Source organism: Dreissena polymorpha, chromosome 5, assembly GCF_020536995.1.
Source record: "Dreissena polymorpha isolate Duluth1 chromosome 5, UMN_Dpol_1.0, whole genome shotgun sequence".
NCBI classification, from domain to species: domain Eukaryota; kingdom Metazoa; phylum Mollusca; class Bivalvia; order Myida; family Dreissenidae; genus Dreissena; species Dreissena polymorpha.
The window spans coordinates 12,074,114-12,095,310 of record NC_068359.1 but is presented as its reverse complement, the minus strand read 5'-3'; the positions used below and the strand labels follow the sequence as shown (position 1 = coordinate 12,095,310).

The 21,197-nt window shown below is 34.5% G+C and overlaps 1 protein-coding gene and 1 long non-coding RNA gene across 3 annotated transcripts in view; both read right to left on the bottom strand.

Moving 5' to 3' along the window:
• Positions 1–21,197, bottom strand: part of LOC127882219 (uncharacterized) — a 112,072-nt gene that overhangs the window by 53,632 nt on the left and 37,243 nt on the right. Inside the window, exons 2-4 of the mRNA XM_052430733.1 lie at positions 21,098–21,178; positions 18,365–18,439; positions 5,110–5,256 (exon numbers count right to left, since the gene is read on the bottom strand). Coding sequence (XP_052286693.1) covers positions 5,110–5,256; positions 18,365–18,439; positions 21,098–21,178 — 303 coding nt within the window. The remainder of the gene's footprint in view (positions 1–5,109; positions 5,257–18,364; positions 18,440–21,097; positions 21,179–21,197) is intronic.
• Positions 9,505–17,259, bottom strand: LOC127882235 (uncharacterized). Of its 2 annotated transcripts, none has more exons than XR_008050453.1 (6): positions 16,274–16,404; positions 14,832–14,902; positions 13,739–13,872; positions 13,180–13,314; positions 10,349–12,540; positions 9,505–10,203 (listed from the first exon to the last, which is right to left on the bottom strand). It is a non-coding gene; the product is annotated as an uncharacterized LOC127882235 (long non-coding RNA). The 2 variants fall into 2 exon arrangements; XR_008050452.1 differs by lacking the exon at positions 16,274–16,404 and adding an exon at positions 16,731–17,259 and having other exon boundaries at positions 9,506–10,203.

The window sequence follows — 21,197 nt, the reverse complement described above, 5'->3', positions numbered from 1 at the left end:
TTTTTTTTAGAGAGAAAAGAAAAGAACAACAGAAGAATAGTTTTGAAAAATGATGAGTTGTATTAAGTCGGAAGAAAGCATACTGGATTTGTGTGTTTTGTTGTAAATTCACAATGATCTTGTCTGATTGAAAAAAAATATAAACAAAACTTTTTTAGAAAGATAAAAAAAAAACTATTTTAGAAAGATAAACTAGCATTAGAGTGAAATGTATATAAGTGGACAAAACATTATGAGAATTTAATCCGATTCCATTTTTGTTCAAAGATTTGTAATGTGTCATTACTGAGGGCTATTTCTTTCTCAATCTGGATTTTTAGTTTAAGACTATGGACAAAACAATTAAAATTTGGTACTTGTTTTTTGTACTTCATGTTTAAGATGAAATATTTCATCAATATAACCATAAAATTCACAATATTATTACCGTCTATTGATTTCAATGAGTTAATTCCGAAACTTACATTTAAGAAAGATAGTTTAACGTTTAGTTGCTGTTGTTCAAGAAAAGATGTTAATTGATTCCAGATAGGCTGGATGTGTTTGCACTCCCAAAAAAGACGTTCTATAGTTTCAATGTTTTCACTGCAGAAGTCACACAGATTTGAGTTAGATAATTTGCATTTAAAGAGATATTTATTTGTAGCTATAATTCTATGGATGTATTTATATTGAAAATTTCTCAGTGTGCATTCAATTGTTGCTTTATATGGCATGGTAAATATGTGTTTCCAATTAAGTTCATTTTCTCCAAAAAGGACTTGCCATTTATTTTTGATTTTGGAGTTTTCCGTAGGGTTTTTAATTTGTAGTTTGTAAAATATTTTATTTGTTTTGTTTTTTCTTCCAAGTATGTTTTCTACAAATGTTGTTTGAGTACATGGTGTATTATTTGTATTGATTTCAGATTTAATATGTATGGGTATGCTTTTGATTAGTGTGTAGTACTTCAGAAAATTATTTGAAGGTATTCCATGTATGTAGCATATATTATCAAAAGAGTAGAAATCCTTAATTCTATAGTCATATAATTGGTCGACATATTTAATGCTTCGTTCAAACCAATCTTTATAGAAAAACGTCTTATTGTTTGAAGTTATGTCTTTATTGTTCCATAAAATTGTTTTACTGCTAGTTTGGGTTTCTAATTTATGAGTGACATCACTCCACGCTGATAGAACATCAGACAGAAATATGTTTTCGTTTGCAATTTCATGTAAGATAGTATTGCTGATGTTACATTCAAAGAGTAAGGAGTCACCATATTTTTTTAGGATTTTCTGGTAGAATAATTTCCATTCACTCGTATTGGTATTATCTAGGTATCTTTTAACCCAGCTGCATTTGATTGCATTCAAAAATGAGTCAATGTTCGTTAATTGGATACCTCCATTTTCTACAGATTGAATTAACTGAGTTCTTTTTATTTTATCAGGCTTACCGTCCCATATGAAATTGAATATTGCTGATTTTATATCGTTAATAACATCTTTTGGTGGATTTGGGAGAACTGTTAATACATATATTAATTTAGGAAGTGCAAACGTTTTCAATACTGTGTTTTTTCCGATTAGTGTAAGTTTACGATGATGCCATGATTTTAAGCAGTTTTTAAAATTCTGTAATTTAGGTAGAATGTTTTTAAGAACTGTATCCTTTTCATTATTTGTGAAAGTAATTCCTAACGTTGTGGCTTCATCGGATGTCCAATTAAATTTCATTTCTTTTTTATATAGAACATTACTTTGTTTTAATTTACCTACTCGTAGCACAGTACATTTACTTTTGTTTAGTTTTAGACCCGATGTCATTCCGTAAAGGGTTAGCGACTCTATTAGGTTATGGAAAGAATCGTAATTGTCGTTTAAAAAGTAAGTTGCATCGTCAGCAAATAGGGATTGTTTGATTTCTTCGTCAGGTTCTAGTGATATGCCTTTTATGTGTTTATTTGATTGGATGTGATGTGATAGATACTCAATGCAAATAATAAATAGCGATGATGAGAGTGGACATCCTTGTCGAACCCCCCGTTCGATGTTAAAACTGTTTGAAAAGAAGCCATTGTTAATGATTATACTTTATTTGTATTTTAGTCTTTTGTGTATATTTGTATTTTAGTCTTTTGTGTATATTTGTATTTTAGTCTTAACAATGTCCTTTAGAAAAATATATGCTGTTATGTTTTTTAAGTATTTGGAAAAAGGTGCTTTCAACCAAATACTTGCCATGGAATAATGAGGTTAAAGAGTGAAACGGTTGTATGTACAGAACATCTCTTATGTTAGATAAGATAGTATCATTTTCAAGCAAGCCTTCATAAAATGTCATCTTTAGACAAGAATGTGTTATACAAAAATATACACAGCATTCTGTTTAAGCTAATCAGGTAAAATCACTTTCTGCCTAAACTGCATTTTCATTAAGAAGTTACTTTGTTTTAACATAAAATACCATAAAAGCTGAAAGCGTTGTCCCTGATTAGCCTGTGTGGACTGCACAGGCTCATTTGGGATGACACTTTATGCACATGCATTAAGCCCCATTTTACCAAAGTGAAGCCCAAAAATATAGCTCAATGACATCAAAAGCTCAGGGCTTAAATAGGCATTCTCAAGTCCATTTCCTGGGAAGAACAAGAACTTTGTATCTTTGATATATAGATCTTGAGGAGAATGCTAAAGTGGAGATTGCCTGACGAAGCAAAAGTGGAGATTTAACTATTGTGACCTTGCGGTTGACAGACATCATATTAAAGTATATATAACATAAATGCGGGATGGAATAGTTTACATAAACACCTGTTAAAATTTCCAACTTGATCTAAAAAGTAAACAAGACTATTGCCAAGCAATATATGTCCCCTACCGGCTCAACCATTGTCAGAATTTTTTTAATTTTTTTATTTGTTGCCATAGCAACCAGAATTTTTGATGTAGGAACAAAATGAAATGACGTGCATAATGTTCATATTGCCATCTGTCCATGTTTAAAGTTTCATTAAAAAATATGAAGAACTTTTAAAGTTATCGCAGGATCCAGAAAAGTGAGATGGACTGACAGACAGACAGACAGACAGACAGACAGACAGACAGACAGACAGACACACAGAGCGCAAACCATAAGTCCCCTCAGGTGAAACCGGTAGGGGACAATTAAATATATTTTTCACAAGACAAGATGAACATCCCATATACGTACTAAAATAGTGAAATGACTTACATGTACCAGTTGATAATCCAGTTTATACAAATTTGATTTATTTGTTGCCTATCACCTACATCAAGCCATAATTGCATACCATTCCCCTACCTGGAACAATTTAGTTCAAGTACCTGATTAAATATGAATATTAGCAAATTCCTCGCAGCCATGTGTTACTGATACTGGGCCCTCTGTATCAGCATTTTGCCATATTCATGTCAAATGTCACAGATAAACAACAAAGATCAATATTTAACAGTTATCATTAAGTGGGCTTAAACTGTTGACTTTATCTGCAGTTTTATTATGGGTGAATGACACAGTCCAGCATTTGTCAACGGCTACTAGGCGTAATAAATCATCAAACATTTTAGAAGTGATCGGCTTTAACAAAACTATCCTAAAGTACTGGGCATTGTGGTTTAAGGCAATAGTCATTTCTCTGGTTAGATTAAATACTTAAACTGTTACTTGTGCACACTTCATCAACATTTACTTGTCATGAGTCATATTGAAACATACGCTGTTGATAGTCAAAGGGAGGTAAATGAAATTATCATTACCAAAACCTGATACATCAATTAATTTAAGTTTAGATTTAAAGCCCAATTCAAGATGTATAATACCAAGTATTTGAAATAATTTGTGGTGACTGAATGAGAAAATGATTAGGTGATTACCTTATAGTATCATCAAAGAAATCATCATTTAAATGTCTAAACCATTGAGTCATTAAAGAAAACTACATTCAAAACTAAATGCTTTGTTGCAATCTACTTTTATAATTATCTAACATGTCTATTAATTGAATCTGGAAGGTAACACCTTTAACACATCTTTCTATGGTATACATACAGACAATACAATCACCACATTTTTAAAACATAAATATTTGAATGGTGTAAAACACATGAACTACCAAAAAATCAAACAACAGTAAATTTACTCTTTAAAGTTTCCCTAGTATGCCTAGTAGGCCAACATGTGTTCATACATATTTCTCATATCTGTTTGACCAAAGTGTATAAATCATGTCACACTCAAAAGCCCCATACAGCATAATGACAGTAGGGCCCAAGAGAAACGCGCTTTTTTGTGACTTGCAGAGGTTCGATGCTTTAGAACCAAAGCTACTGGAAAGGGTCATTCAACAACTAAATGTCGAAGAGATCACACTGGAAGACACTCTGAGTAAATGCATCACAGATATTTGTATCAATCATCAATCCAAGTAACTCTGTAACCTTGCAAATAATGTGCATGGGCATCATGTAAGATGATTTCAATATATTCGATATTTTCAAAATGTTTGCAGATGTATACTCGTCTGTAATAATTTTATATAATCAGAGCATTAGATATCCCATGTGAGCAGTTAAAGTAAAACAAATACATACCCATTTTGAAAGTTTGGTATTGTATAATATTTGGTGAATGGAAGTTAATTGAAACATAGCTGCGGATGTGGTTCATAGTTTTCCAATAGAAAAGATCTTACTCGTCCTAGGTATTGGATATGCTCTAGTAAATTCCAGATTAAACCATCCATCATATGGACATAAAAAAATGCATAAATATCCAGAAAACTATTTTGTTTCGCTCACAAGAGTTGTTCATCAACAATGAAATCTAAGTCCATGTGAGCCTTGTTATGAGAAAACTGGGCATAATGCATGTGTGTTATGTGTCATCCCATATAAGCCTGTGCAGTCCACACAGGCTAATCAGGGATGACACTTTCCGCTTTTATGACATTTTTTTGTTTAAATGAAGTCTCTTCTTAGCAGAAATCTAATTTAGGCGGAAAGTGTCGTCCCTGATTAGCCTGTGCACAGGCTAATATGGGACGACACTTTACTCATATGCATTATGCCCAGTTTTCTCAGAACACGACTCATGTATACTCACCTCCTCTGGTGTCTGCGTGATGAATGCATGGCAGAACTGTATCTTGATGTGTCCCTTCGGTTCCCTCGCCAGGAATGCAAACTGGCAGTGCTCCGGGTCACAGGCCGCGTAGGAGATCCGTTTGAGAGCATGAGCCATGTACACACTCTGTAACACAGGATTATATCAAACCTGAGCCATGTACACACTTTGTAACACAGGATTATATCAAGCGTGTACACACTCTGTAACACAGGACTATATCAAGCATGCACACACTCTGTAACACAAGGTTATATCAAACCTGAGTCATGTACACAACAACACTCTGTAACACAGGATTATATCAAGCATGTACAAACTCTGTAACACAGGGTTATATCAAACCTGAGTCATGTACACAACAACACTCTGTAACACAGGATTATATCAAGCATGTACACACTCTGTAACACAGGACTATATCAAGCATGTACGCACTCTGTAACACAGGACTATATCAAGCATGTACGCACTCTGTAACACAGGACTATATCAAGCATGTACACACTCTGAAACACAGGATTATATCAGGCATGTACACACTCTGCAACACAGGACTATATCAAGCATGTACATACTCTGTAACACAGGATTATATCAAGCATGTACACACTCTGTAACACAGGATTATATCAAGTAAATTGTAATTCAAGCATGAGCCAGGTACATTCTGTAACACAGGACTATATCAAGCATGTACACACTCTGTAACACAGGACTATATCAAGCATGTACACACTCTGTAACACAGGACTATATCAAGCATGTACACACTCTGTAACACAGGACTGTATCAATCATGTACACACTCTGTTACACAGGATTATATCAAGCATGTACATGCTCTGTAACACAGGACTATATCAATCATGTACACACTCTGTAACACAGGACTATATCAAGCATGTACACACTCTGTAACACAGGACTATATCAAGCATGTACACACTCTGTTACACAGGATTATATCAAGTAAATTGTAATTCAAGCATGAGCCATGTACACTCTGTAACACAGGACTATATCAAGCATGTACACAATCTGTAACACAGGACTATATCAAGCATGTACACACTCTGTAACACAGGACTATATCAAGCATGTACACACTCTGTAACACAGGACTATTATCAAGCATGTACACACTCTGCAACACAGGATTATATCAAGCATGTACATGCTCTGTAACACAGGATTATATCAAGCATGTACACGCTCTGTAACACAAGACTATATCAATCATGTACACACTCTGTAACACAGGATTATATCAAGCATGTACATACTCTGTAACACAGGATTATATCAAGCATGTACACACTCTGTAACACAGGACTATATCAAGCATGTACACACTCTGTAACACAGGATTATAACAAGTAAACTGTAATTCAAGCATGAGCCATGTACATTCTGTAACACAGGACTATATCAAGCATGTACACACTCTGTAACACAGGATTATATCAAGTAAACTGTAATTCAAGCATGAGCCATGTACACTCTGTAACACAGGATTATTTCAAGCATGTACACACTCTGTAACACAGGATTATTTCAAGCATGTACACACTCTGTAACACAGGACTATATCAAGCATGTACACACTCTGTAACACAGGACTATATCAAGCATGTACACACTCTGTAACACAGGACTGTATCAATCATGTACACACTCTGTAACACAGGATTATATCAAGCATGTGCACACTCTGTAACACATGATTATATCAAGTAAACTGTAATTCGAGCATGAGCCATGTACACACTCTGTAACACAGGATTATATCAAACATGTACACATTCTGCAACACAGGATTATATCAAGCATGTGCACACTCTGTAACACAGGATTATATCAAGTAAACTGTAATTCAAGCATGAGCCATGTACACACTCTGTAACACAGGATTATATCAAACATGTACACATTCTGTAACACAGGATTATATCAAACATGTACACATTCTGCAACACAGGATTATATCAAGCATGTGCACACTCTGTAACACAGGATTATATCAAGCATGTACACACTCTGTAACACAGGATTATATCAAGCATGTACACACTCTGTAAAACAGGATTATATCAAGTAATTAAAGCATGAGCCATGTACACACTCTATTACACAGGATTATATCAAACATGTACACACTCTATTACACAGGATTATATCAAACATGTACACACTCTATTACACAGGATTATATCAAACATGTACACACTCTATTACACAGGATAATATCAAACATGTACACACTCTATTACACAGGATTATATCAAACATGTACACACTCTATTACACAGGATTATATCAAGTATGAGCCATGTACACACTCTGTAAAACAGGCCCCGTGTTCACAAAGCAAATTGAAATCGATTTTCAATGCCAAGGGACATTGATTTTCAATTTTTGTCATCGGTTCTCAAACTTGGTGTTCACAAAGAAAATCGATGTCAAATGACATCCAAAATCGATTTTCAAATTGCAATCAATGACACTGAAAATGAAATTGATATTGGGCATTGTCAAATTGAAAATTGATGACAATCACCATGGTAAGAAAACAATATGGCCGACATTGAAAGACGTCTTCGTCGCGCTCGATACATAAATGAATTGTTTCCAATGGATAGGAGAGTTTTCCGTGATCGAACGAACCCATTGGAAACTTTGTCCCCGATGGAAATTCGTGAACGGTACCGGTTTTTCCCGGAAACTATTCTGTTTCTTGTCAACATGCTGAATTTGGAGAGGGCTACTGAACGTTCTTGTCCTCTTCCGCCGCTCATTTCAACTTTAGCGGCATTGCATTTCCTTGCAACTGGCACACACCACATTGTGACGGCAGGGCTGCATGGAATCTCAAGGTCCAGTGTATCTAGAGCGGTCAAGCAATTCACGGACAGCGTGTGTCTACATCTAAATGACTTCGTTTTCTTCCCAAATATCGAAAATGTGCAACGGACGGTGCAAAAACAGTTTTACAACATCGCTGGTGTATATTAGCTCTTAATATAATTTAATCGGACAATTTAATGATTTTTGATTGGTTGTCAAGTAAACAAATAAGGTGAGTTAAATGTTTCTTAGTCGAACCGGGCACAATTCAAAACGTTGTACGAGTACTGTATGCTAGATTTATACGTCTTGAAATGACATACGTGTATATTAAGTATATTACGTGTTTGATAAGTATAATAAACATAAATGTTTATTAGTGATTGTTATTTTTGGGAACACATATATTGACATGAAAGACAGAAGATTGAACTTGTAACTTTTGAAAAAAAAATTGCGGAAACTTTGTTTGTAGTATACTCAAATTAGTATAAAATTATCTAATACAAATGTCGATTAGGCTAACAATGTTATTGTCTTTAAAGGTTTCCCCCAAGTGGTTGGTGTTGTTGATGGGACACATATCCGTATTCAAGCGCCTAGCGCCAACGAAGACGATTATGTGAACAGAAAGGGATTTCACTCCCTTAATGTACAGGTAAAACAATAAGTGAAATAAAGTCCATGAACATTTCCTCAACTTGTATTTTTTTTAGATTATATATGTTTAAAGGTTGTCTGTTCACAGTGAAAATTGCAAAACGAAACTAGTGACAATTGGATGTTCTGTTGTTTACTTGTATTATTGTGATATCAGACAAAATGACATTGTGCAGTGTGAATTTTATTAAGATTTGTGGTTTCTTTTTGCTCTATAGATGATTTGTGATGCCACTTTTCGGTTTGTTGACGTAGTCGCAAAGTGGCCTGGGAGCGTTCACGATTCAAGGATCTTTCGTGAAAGCGCCATACGTCAGCGTTTTGAAAGAGGTATAATGACAATTACATGAAGACTACTCAGTATTATGATTTTATTCATTCATTGCACACATTTATTTAAGCACAGAATTATTACCAGTACATCAAAATTAACAAGCACAATTTTATTTTATTGAAGCGTTTCCATCTTTTCAAGTAGGTTTGATCACCAGCCATATATATCTATCTATCTATCTATCTATCTATCTATCTATCAATCTATCCATCCATCCATCCATCCATCCATCCATCCATCCATCCATCCTTCAATCCATCCATATATCCATCCATCCATCCATCCATCCATCCATCCATCCATCCATCCATCTGTCAAGTCTGGTTTTATTTTATATAACAGCTTTTAAAACGATCACATGTATTATTATCACATCACATTTGACAAATGAAAGCAACTTAAAACATCACCTTTTTACGCGTAATTGAATTAGCGTCTCATCAGCCCAATAAATAATTCATACTAACAACAAAAATTGAACTTCATTGAAATCACATCATTCCAAATGATCACAGAAACTAATATCAAAATTATTTAAATGTAACATAAACAACAACATATTACATTAATAACGTTATAACTATGTCATAAACTTGCATGCATTAAACAATACACTGCTTGATATCGTTGTTTGACATTACAGTGCTGCAAAATGATCTTTTTTTTTTATAACAGGTGAAATCGACGGTCTTCTGCTTGGTGACTCTGGCTATGGATGCAAGAGGTATCTTATGACACCATATCAAAACACTGACAGTCCTTGTAAGGTATAGTTATTAAATGGATCTTAAAAACAATGTAACATATATTCAGAATTAAATTTTGTTAACCTTAGATTAAACAAAACAAGGACTGTTTGTAAAACATGCATGCCCCCCATATGGGCTGTCCGTTGTAGTGGCAGCCATTGTGTGAATACGTTTTTGTCACTGTGACCTTGACCTTTGACCTAGTGACCTGAAAGTCAATAGGGGTCATCTGCGAGTCATGATCAATGTACCTATGAAGTGTCATGATCCTAGGCAAAAGTGTTCTTGAGTTATCATCCGAATATCATTTTACTATTTCGGGTCACCGTGACCTTGACCTTGTGACCTCAAAATCAATAGGGGTCACCTGCAAGTCATGATCAATCTACCTATGAAGTTTCATGATCCTAGGCGTATGCGTTCTTGAGTTATCATCCGGAAACCATTTTACTATTTCAGGTCACTGTGACCTTGACCTTTGACCTTGTGACCTCAAAATCAATAGGGGTCATCTGCAAGTCATGATCAATCTACCTATGAAGTTTCATGATCCTAGGCGTATGCGTTCTTGAGTTATCATCCGGAAACCATTTTACTATTTCAGGTCACTGTGACCTTGACATTTGACCTAGTGACCTCAAAATCAATAGGGGTCATCTGCTAGTCATGATCAATGTACCTATGAAGTTTCATGATCCTAGGCACAAGCGTTCTTGAGTTATCGTCTGACAACCACCTGGTGGACGGACCGACCGACAGACCGACCGAAAGACCGACATGAGCAAAGCAATATACCCCCTCTTCTTCGAAGGGGGGCATAAATACTAATCATCATGAAAAGGTTTAATATTTACTTACAGGCATAAAGCAATGTCACCAAACTAGCATTAGTTCTTAACATTTAGTGGAATGATTGCAATATTATTAGTATGTTGTTTCATTTACAGGAACGGTTTAACATATCCTTATGTCGAACAAGAGTGGTGATCGAGCAAGCTTTTGGCGTTCTCAAGCGTAGGTTTCCATGTCTACATTATGGACTTAGAGTAAAACCTGACAGAGCAGCCAAAATAACAGTCGCGTGTGTCATTCTTCATAACATTGGATTAGAGAGGCAAGACATGTTTTCACGAACATGTGAGGATGACACGGATCAGCCACATGTTGTTTATGAAGGAGATGGGTCTGGAAACAGTTACAGAGACCACATCGCAGAATCTTTCTTTTAAAAACATATAGTTATATAATAACAAGGGCTGTATGCAAAACATGCATGCCCCCCATATGGCCTGTCAGTTGTAGTGGTAGCCATTGTGTGCATACATTTATTGTCACTGTGATCTTGACCTTTAACCTGAAAATCAATAGGGGTCATCTGCCAGTCATGATCAATGTTCCTATGAAGTTTCATGATCCTAGGCCTAAATATTCTTGAGTTATCATCCTGAAACCATTTTACTGTTTTGAGTCACTGTGACCTTGACCTTTGACCAAGTGACCTGAAAATTAATAGGATCATCTGCCAGTCATGATCAATTTACTTATGAAGTTTCATGATCCTAGGCCTAAGCATTCTTGAGTTATCATTCCGGAAATTATTTTACTATTTCATGTCACTGTGACCTTGACCTTTGACCTGGTGACCTTAAAATTAATAGGGGTTATCTGCCATTCATGATAAATGTACCTATGAAGTTTTATGATACTAGGCCTAAGCACTCTTTACTTATAATTCGGAAACCAAATGATGGACGGACCGACCGACCGACGGACCGACCGACATGTGCAAAACAATATACCCCCTCTTCTTCAAAGGGGAGCATAAAAAATCATTAATGAAATTATCAGGGTTTGGATTCACCAACTTTTTTTAGTCTAAAATGTAAGACTCAAACTTAAGAAAATAATCGAAAAACGTTTTACCTATGAATCTGATCACAAAACATTCACAGTCATTTTGAAGATAACTAAACAAAGATTCATTCACATAATGATAAACTAACAAAGTATTATATCAATAGCAAAAAGATAAGAGAAGGATCACCGAGGCTGCAGATCAAGAAAGACAAGTTAGAACAAAAGAATAGGCGTATCAACAGTATTATTCATTTAAACAGGTATATTGGAAACTAGAAATGTGTCTTAAATGCTAAAGACAAATGCATTTTAAATATTTCACCGGACACAAATATATCTTGAGTCAAACATGTTTCAAGGGGCATATTGACTGCTAACAACAAGTTAAATGGATATTATTTGCAGCAAAAGCTACAAAGGACTGATTCATGCATGCTATGTGAATTACATGTATAAATAATGTATGACATTAAAATATGAATAAGTGGAACACCAGCTGCCCATCAGTATAGCACTTTCATCATTTACCAAACTTGGTCCTTTATTTATGGTAAGTAGTGTTTCACTTATTCATATTTGAGTGTCACAAATTATTTATACATTTAATTAATAAAACATGCATAAATCAGTCCTATGTAGCTGTTTCTGCAAATAATAGCTATTTAACTTGTCTATTAGCAGTCGATATGCCCCTAGGAACATGTTAAGTTTAAGATTCAAACAAAAGAAGGCCTTGATCCATTGCAGACTTTATATTTGAGTTTAACAACTCTTTTTTTAAAGTAAAAAGTTGTCTCTCTTGCTCTGCAGCCTCTGTGATCACCTTAATTCTAAGATCATGTAGCTGTTTTTCCTGCTGTTGCCTCTGCAACAGCAGGTCCAACTCAGCCTGTGCACGTCTTGTTTCCAGCTCAAGTAGCTCTTCTTCATAGCATCTGTTTCTCTCTCTCTTTTTCAACGATTCTGGAAGTTAATTATACATTGACAAATTCAAATTGTGCTTAAGAAACTAAATACTATCTTCATTTTATCCATGTTTACATGCATGTTTTTGTAACTGATTTATGCCAGTTATGATTTGAACAATTTATATGCACAAACGAAACTTCATACATCAGTGAAGTTAAAAATGACTCTGTTCTTAAAGTTTTAATTGTTATTTCAGTTATGTGCATGCTTTTTATCCTATTACCAGACCAAAAACAATAGAATATCAAGCGATCGTATAAATATAAGCTCTATGCTAATATCGACATTTTTAGACCATGGTTTTCCGATAATATATAGTATTTTAACTTTTTTCTAATTATAAACGACCACAAAATAATGAGTAATAGAATATTATGTGCGTGTCGGATGGAGATCAAGTTTATCATGCGAGACTGAGAAACAAGTTGTAGTACATGTATATTCTCTTAATATAGATTGGTTTAGGGTATTGGTTTATTTGAGTATTGGTTTATTGTGTAGAAGGCAATATGACTTTCATATATCATCTGCATACTCAAGTTAATAATAGTGTGATGTATCAGTATGCTTCCAGATTCAGAGGATGTCAAAAGATGATTTTTGGTCTTAAAATATTGACATATTGAAATATACCTTTTGATGGTCTTGATGTTGAAGAAGTGGCTACATTCGAGGCAGTTGCAGGCTTTGATGTACACTCAGCAACAGTTAGTGTACACTTGGCTGAGGCTTCATCAGTGTCTGCCATCTCAGCAACATCAGCCATGCCTTCAATACAACAAATTATAACATCTATGAATAAACAAGAAATGTGTCCATGAGACAATGATGCACCACTAATTGGCACCGGTCACAACTTTAGACAGACGGCCAGACATACAGATGTTACTATTAATGCCCCTTCACCATTTTTCGAATCACAAACATCGCAAATAAACCAATTAACATTCCACAAATTATTATTGCCAGATATGTATATAATGGTTAAATATTAAACAAGACAAATATATTGAAGCAGAGCCATTGTGTATGGTTCATTGTTTAATGTTTCCAAAATAATCTGGTAACGTATATTGCAGGTCGGTTGCAGTTCTAAATATTCCATTCATATTCATTGCATGTTACAAATTTGAAAGAAAATGCAACAGTGAAAGATAAATTAAAAAGATCATTATACATGCATAACAATCACCTGAATCAATGCCACCCGGAATGCCAATCAGCTGTGGCTTGTCGCGGATGCCATCTATGACCAGGTCTTCCACGGTGGTTAATACAGCTGGAGGCCCCCCTCCAGTTCTTTTCTGTCAGACTCTTTTTTTTTGGCTGAAATTAAGCGAGGTATATTTATGAACCATTCTTTTAACTTAAATATCATATACTGTAATCTTTGAAAAATTATTAAACAATCAACATTGATATTTTTTATTTTTGATGTACAATAATAATTGGCAGTGATTATTATTAACCCTTTGCATGCTGGTAAATTTGTCGTCTGCAAAAATGTCGTCTGCTGAATTTATAAAAATTAGCATTTTCTTCGATTTTGTTTCAATAATACTATCAGAATAGCGAAAAGTTTGGATCCTGATGAGACGCCACGTTCTGTGGCGTCTCATCTGGATCCAAACTGTTTGCAAAGGCCTTCAAAATCCGGTTCCAGCACTGAAAGGGTTAAAAAAAACATGGTAAGACTAAAAAACTGAACTATTGAATTGAACAGTTCAAAAATAGTATTAACTGAAAGATTAAGCTCTCAGCACATATACCAATGTATTTTAAGAGCATACATCTTTATATTATAACAAATATTTTCTCAATATGTTGACAAAAATAAACACTGATTAAGGAATATGTAATAAAGATTAGAGATTACTTGTTAACTATTAATGGGCCAAAGGAACTAACTAATGCTATTATAATTTTTTAATACTCAGAAATTTATTTTAATCATCAAAAATACATTTAACTACATTTTGCCAAAGTATTAAAAATAATCAACAAGCATGAATAATGAGCGTGATTAAAGATCTAGCAAAATATTACTGGCGCGCAAAACACATGTAATGAGCTCATAATATTCAACAATTACATGAACTTTTTTATTTTTGTGTGCATAAAATACTTAATAAATTACATTTAATATTATACAGTTTTTACAATGGGTGCAATAAAAGAAAACATTTCACTACATTACATAATGAGAACATGTCATTTTGTTTCATTTTTACATTCTATTAAAACTGGTACATACGATCATGATATAAATGCAAAGTGTAAGGTACCTCGACATTTTAACTGCGCATACATGTCTTTTATTTGACGCACTGTCCTAGAACATTGTGCGACACTGGAGCTGAAATGAAAGGTAATATAGTCATATTCTAAATGGAAGAGGACCATAATTGAAACATATTCATTGCTTATGTTTTTCTAGGTATAAAACGGGACATAATAATGTCAAAATGCCAGTCAGAGTTACACAACTTTGCCTGCACAGTCCCCCTATATAGTTAGTAAGTGTTGCAAGTATGCAAGCAATAGCTTTGTTACTTTAGGTATAAAGTGGACCTAAGCACAAAACTCAACCAACTTTTCAATTTTTTAAGTATAAAAAGGGCACATAATTCTTACAAAATGCTAAATACAGTTGTCTGCTCTTGTTTATAGGTTGGGGTCATGTTGATAAAGAAGTACACAAAATATAAAAGCAATATGTCAAAAGACATAGTCGAGCTAAAAATATATGACACATATAAAGACATGAATGTCTATAAAGGCACCCTAGCAAACATGATTTTGCTAGATCTTTCTTATTAATATTTTGTTCTGTCTTTGTTTTGATAAGAAAACATTAACATTTTGTAAAAAATAATCATTATCAATTAGAAACATTTTTTCATTAACAAAACCACAACAGTTTAGTATTGGAATTTTTTTATTTTTTTTGTTTACACTGAGTAGCACTATTTCTGTCCAAATTCTCATTTTTTTCTCGCACAGTGTATTCTATGCAATCAAATTAGTGAACAAAAATATTTGAGATAGTCCTGCATTTAAACAGACAAATTAATCTAACTTTATATATATATAAATAAGTAATTTCCAATTAGATTGTATCCTATCATTTTGTGGTCATTTATCTCATAACAGTAAAAAAAAGTTCAAATGGTCCTTTGTGGATAAAATGTTGCAAAGCTTAATTATATAGCCTAATTGTAAAAAGTATCTCTAAATTTTTGATTTTTTTTATATAATTTTGTAAAACAAAATTATATAACAGGTTGGTTCAGACCAGGATAGGAATAACTACTTGCTCTTGGTTATACATGTAGGACTGTTTGGAAAGTATTTTAAGTTTAATCAGAAATATTTTTATATAACAGGTTGGTTCAGACCAGGGTAGGAAATACTACTTGCTCTTGGTTATACATGTAGGACTGTTTGGAAAGTATTTTACATGTAAGTTTAATCAGAAATATTTTGAGAATTTCAGATTGTTAAGCTTTTCTCTTGCAATGCATATACATTATAATCAGTCATGGTTTGAATAATTGATATTGTGCCATATCTCACACTTTGTGACTAATCATACTATGGTATTAATATTTAGATCTAATACTGAATAAAAACTACTATGTAGCCTCTTTTAATGATTTCATATAATCTTAGATTTAGGGCGGACAGACCAAGGATTAACATGCAAAAGGCAATCAGATTCTAGAACCTGTAAGGAATTATGGTGAACGGATTTGTTGATTAGGGCTCTGTATGTGCTAATAATAGTGTTAGAATAGACTAAACAAGGCCGTCATTTTCAGAACATACATTTAATCGTCACAAACACACAGACGCTTGATAGGCTAGATGCTACTAATAGTGTGATATTATTTGAGGCAATTAAACATGCCTAGAACTTCAGTGACTTGAAGTTATTACAAATGATTTAAAAACATAATTTTCAGTTGCAAACATGAAGCTGCCAAAAATTTTCAGACATTGTTTTTGTTCATAGGTCACTGAAACATTATGAATATATATATTAATGCCGAATTTTCTTACTTTCGGTTATACAGGCATGTGCTAGTTCTATCAAAACAAATGAATGTTTTGTCTACAGACTAACTTCACTAAGACTAATAGTAAGATGACATTTCAAAACAAACAAGTTAATTGCGACTCACCTATTGAAGGTATCAGCAACCTCTTGCCAGGTTTGTTCCTTTTTTTTGCCACCTAGTGTGGCACCTTTAAATCGACAATATAACTCGTCGTACCGATCATTTATCAGTTGAACCACGAAGGTTTTTTCCGACATAGACCAATGCACCTGAGCAGTCATTGTAGTTGCAGCAGACGTCAACAAAAAACAACTTCCGCTTTACCGCTTACGTCCACAAAAAGTCGAAAAAAATCGATGTCGTTAAAACCGATGTTGAACGACATCAATTTTAAATAACTTCGTGAACTCGAACTTTGTCATCGATGTCACTTGACAACGATTTTCAATGTCATGCAAAATCGATTTTCGATGACAGTAAAAAGTTTTGTGAACACGGGGCCAGGATTATATCAAGCATGTAATATCGAGCAGGTAAACATAAAATTGTAATTTTTGTAAATGTGTTAACAGTGTTGTGTTTTACACAAGGAGAAAAATATTCCAGCATCTTATTAAGCACCTCTCAAACATTACCGTGTAAATGAACTTATAAAATAGACAAGTCTGGATAAAGTCAGGCATTTATCTAGATAAAAATAATCATACTTTGGATCTTTGCCACTGATGTCTAGATGCAGAGTTTGGCTTCCATGCCATTTACCCAATACAGTACAAGTTACAGTAAGTACACTAAATGGACTATAAATGTAGCCATTGATTTATCATAAATATCAGTCAGACCTTAATGAAATCATCTTCTGTAAATTCAAGGGAGGTAACTTTGAAAGTGTTGATCCATTCCACAAGCACACTTGCATGAAATTACTAGAATGTTGTAACCAGACACAAGGCATGAGTCTTTAATTAAGATGGCTATGTATGGCTTTAAGCCATACATAGCCATCTTAATTAAAGACCGTCCCTTCTGAAGCTTTACATCGAAATATTGAGAAAAATCTGAGTCTCTACTTTCTTAGCAGCCTGAATTTTATTTGGTACACTGTGACACATTTAGCTTGTGAACAATATTTTTCAGCTTATCAAAACTGGGATAAATTCATGAACATAAAATGTCATCTTATATTAGCCTTTGCAGTCTGCACAGGCTAATCAGGAACACTTTCTGATTTTAAGCAATTTTTAGTTTGAAGTCTCTTCTTAGCAAAAAATTATGCTTAAGGCTAAAATTGTTGAGCCTGATTAGACTGTGTGGACTGCACAGGCTAATCTACGATGCCACTTTACCTGCTGTGTGGACTGCACAGGCTAATCTACGATGCCACTTTACCTGCTGTGTGGACTGCACAGGCTAATCTACGATGCCACTTTACCTGCATGCTTTAAGCCCAGTTTTACCAGGAAAAGGCTCATATGTGTCTTGTTCTGCGAAAGCTGGTCATAATGCATGTGCGTAAAGTGTCGTCCCAGATTAGCCTGTGCAGTCCGCACAAGCTAATTAGGGACGACACTTTCCCCCTAAACTTGATTTTTGGTAAGGAGGGACTTCCTTGAAACTAAAAATACCATTAAAGCGGAAAGTGTCGTCCCTGATGAGCCTGTGCGGACTGCACAGGCTAATCTGGGACGACACTTTACGCACATGAATTAAGCCCAGTTTTCTCAGAACAAGACACATATAAGGATTTTCCTATTTACCTCCCCTGAGCTGCTGCAAACTTTCACTCCAGACAGGGAAATTACCAGCAGAACTTTCTTGCTCTTCTCCACTTTCTGTAACAGTATGTAAACAATACAACATGTTAGTACGTCACTTCAACTGGTATAATGACCATAAAATCTGCATGAAACCCATAATTACCATATTTTTATACCATTGTAATATTACATAGAAGTGTGAATCTCAAATTGAAGCCCAGATCTGATTTGATAGTAAAAACCTCTTTAATAAATAAGAGGGCTGAGTTGGGGACTAGATTAGTCGATGTTATGCAACTATAACAGTTTTTTACTTTCAAATCCCCCAAAGTATCCCTCCCAAGTATACACCTGTTTTCTATTCCAAGATTCAAATACAAATTAAACATGTTTGATGATTTAACTTGACCAGTAACCAAATAGTTGAGTCTAGTATTGGGAAAAAAGGAACTTGCATGTGCGTTAAGTTTCATCCCAGATTAGCCTATGCAGTCTGCGCAGGCTCATCAGGGAATTTCTTCTTTTACGCTATTTTTCATCTCTTAATAGAAAATATCCAGTTTAGACAAAAATTGTTGTCCCTGATTAGCCTGCGAGGACAGCACAGGCTCATCTGAGGCAACGCATTACACACTTGCATTTAGCCCTATCTTTCCAGAAGGCTGCTTAATTGATAGCACTGACCACGTAGTAATCTTGCATGTAATCAGTTATGCTCTTTCTGTTACTATGACACTCTCTGTTTGTCAGACCAAGTGGCAGCAATAAAGCAGTTTCTGATTGGTTGATCAATTTTTTTGTTTGACCAATGACGAGTGGTTGATTAAAAGAAGTGTATTCAAAAATTCTTGAGATAATTTTAGCGGAAGCTAAGCTGGCAATGGTTGGGAAACATTGACAAATTTATGACTTTTATTTTCAATGAATCAGCTGAAGGATGTGTCACCAAAAAGCGTGTACATTTAGATGCCCATTAGAAAACTAATGCATCGATGTACTTTGAGTATTAAACAGATAAAAAACAGCCAGTTGTGAGCTTGAGCAGGAATGATCATCAGCTGTGATGATTCAAGCTCATTAGGTTTGTTAAGATCCTACAGGGAAAACAATATCCTACAAGTTGAAAAACATATTGTTTATGTCTGCTGAGCAATTTGCACAGAGAAAAGCCTTCTTTGCAGTATGGAAAAGCTACAAAAACTTATAGTAATCATTCAAACTCATGTAAGCATATTCGTATTGATGTTGCAAGTATCGTAAGGCTCAAATTGCATCATTCATGTAGTTATTTGAAAAGCAAAATGAACTAACTTCCGCTGAAATCAGTAGCAGTAAGTTCTGTCTGCTTTTCAATACTCATAATTATGTAACTGGAGTTTCAGGCAAGCATGTTCATAGATAAGCAACTGCAGACCATCCAACTTCAAAAGCAATTAATGCAATTGGGTTTTTTCAATCAATCATATTTTTTCCTATCAATTTAACAGAGACACACAATTCTCAGCCATGCTAAAAGCAGCTGAGATGACAGGTTGTCGATTGCAGCACAGTTGGGCCAAACAAGCATTGATTCCGAGGCATGTCTGCATTCAAAACTGTGTCTGTTACGACACTGGGGGAGAAATAGACATGCAGTTATTGAATAATTTCAGCTAACTGCAAAACATCTTCCCAAGTAAATGCCAAGATAAGAGCATGTATGTAACTATGTTAGCGAATAGCTGTTATTATGGACAATTTCTAGAGCACGTCCTTATTGCCCCTAGCAGTATGTTATTTAATTATTTACAAGGTTGAGTAATAGGTAACACTTTTGTTCTTTCAAGTCATTATTTTAAAAGCCTGGGGCTTATTATGGTCTTCACAATAATTGTAAGTCCTTGAAAACAACTGTTTCCAGTAACATGACCCTTATTTTAACCATTGACCATAATTGTTTATCACTAACATTCAAATAACAAAAAACACTGATAGTCTGATACCTGACACTGATAAATTTAGTTTTGTATGAGGCTCTTTAATAGTTTTTGATATGAGAGACAGGGCCCAGGTCTAGGAAGCTCTTTAATAGTTTTTGATATGACAGACAGGGCCCAGGTCTAGGACTCATAGTAAAGAAGATGTATTCTAAGGATCAAATTATGGATTGAGTAAAGCTTAAATAAAGATCTTAATATTTTTAGGCTTAAAAGTAGCCCAAATCATTATGCAATTATAGGCACAGGTGAAATTTTACTGGCTGATCTATATTCATGACTCAATTATAGTCACAGGTGAAATTTTACTGGCTGATCTATATTCATGACTCAATTATAGTCACAGGTGAAATTTTACTGGCTGATCTATATTCATAACTCAATTATAGTCACAGGTGAAATTTTACTGGCTGATCTATATTCATAACTCAATTTCTACTAGCTTGCATTTCGCCAGTGCGAGGCTGCGGGAAGGTTGTTAGTGTAAAGACTTTCACATGTATTAAGACACCCTGTGCAGACAATTTTCAGTATGGAACAATACTTGCATGTCTTTGAGGGAACGAGTCTGTGTTTTTATTTGATTTTTTTGCTGGAATTTTTCCATATATTTACAAGAATAGATCGTAATAAAAAAAATCTGATTATAAGGCAGATGCAGTTTCCATTACAAACATTACTTTGAGAAATAAAATACAAATGCACACAGTTTTACTAAATCATTTCTTTCCCAAACATTCCAATGTGAAGGCCTTACATGCATATTCGCCAGCTGATGTTGAACAAACTCTGTCCTGGTTGATTGATCCTCCCCATTCACAGAGAATGAACCGATGTACTGAAATGGAAACAAAAAA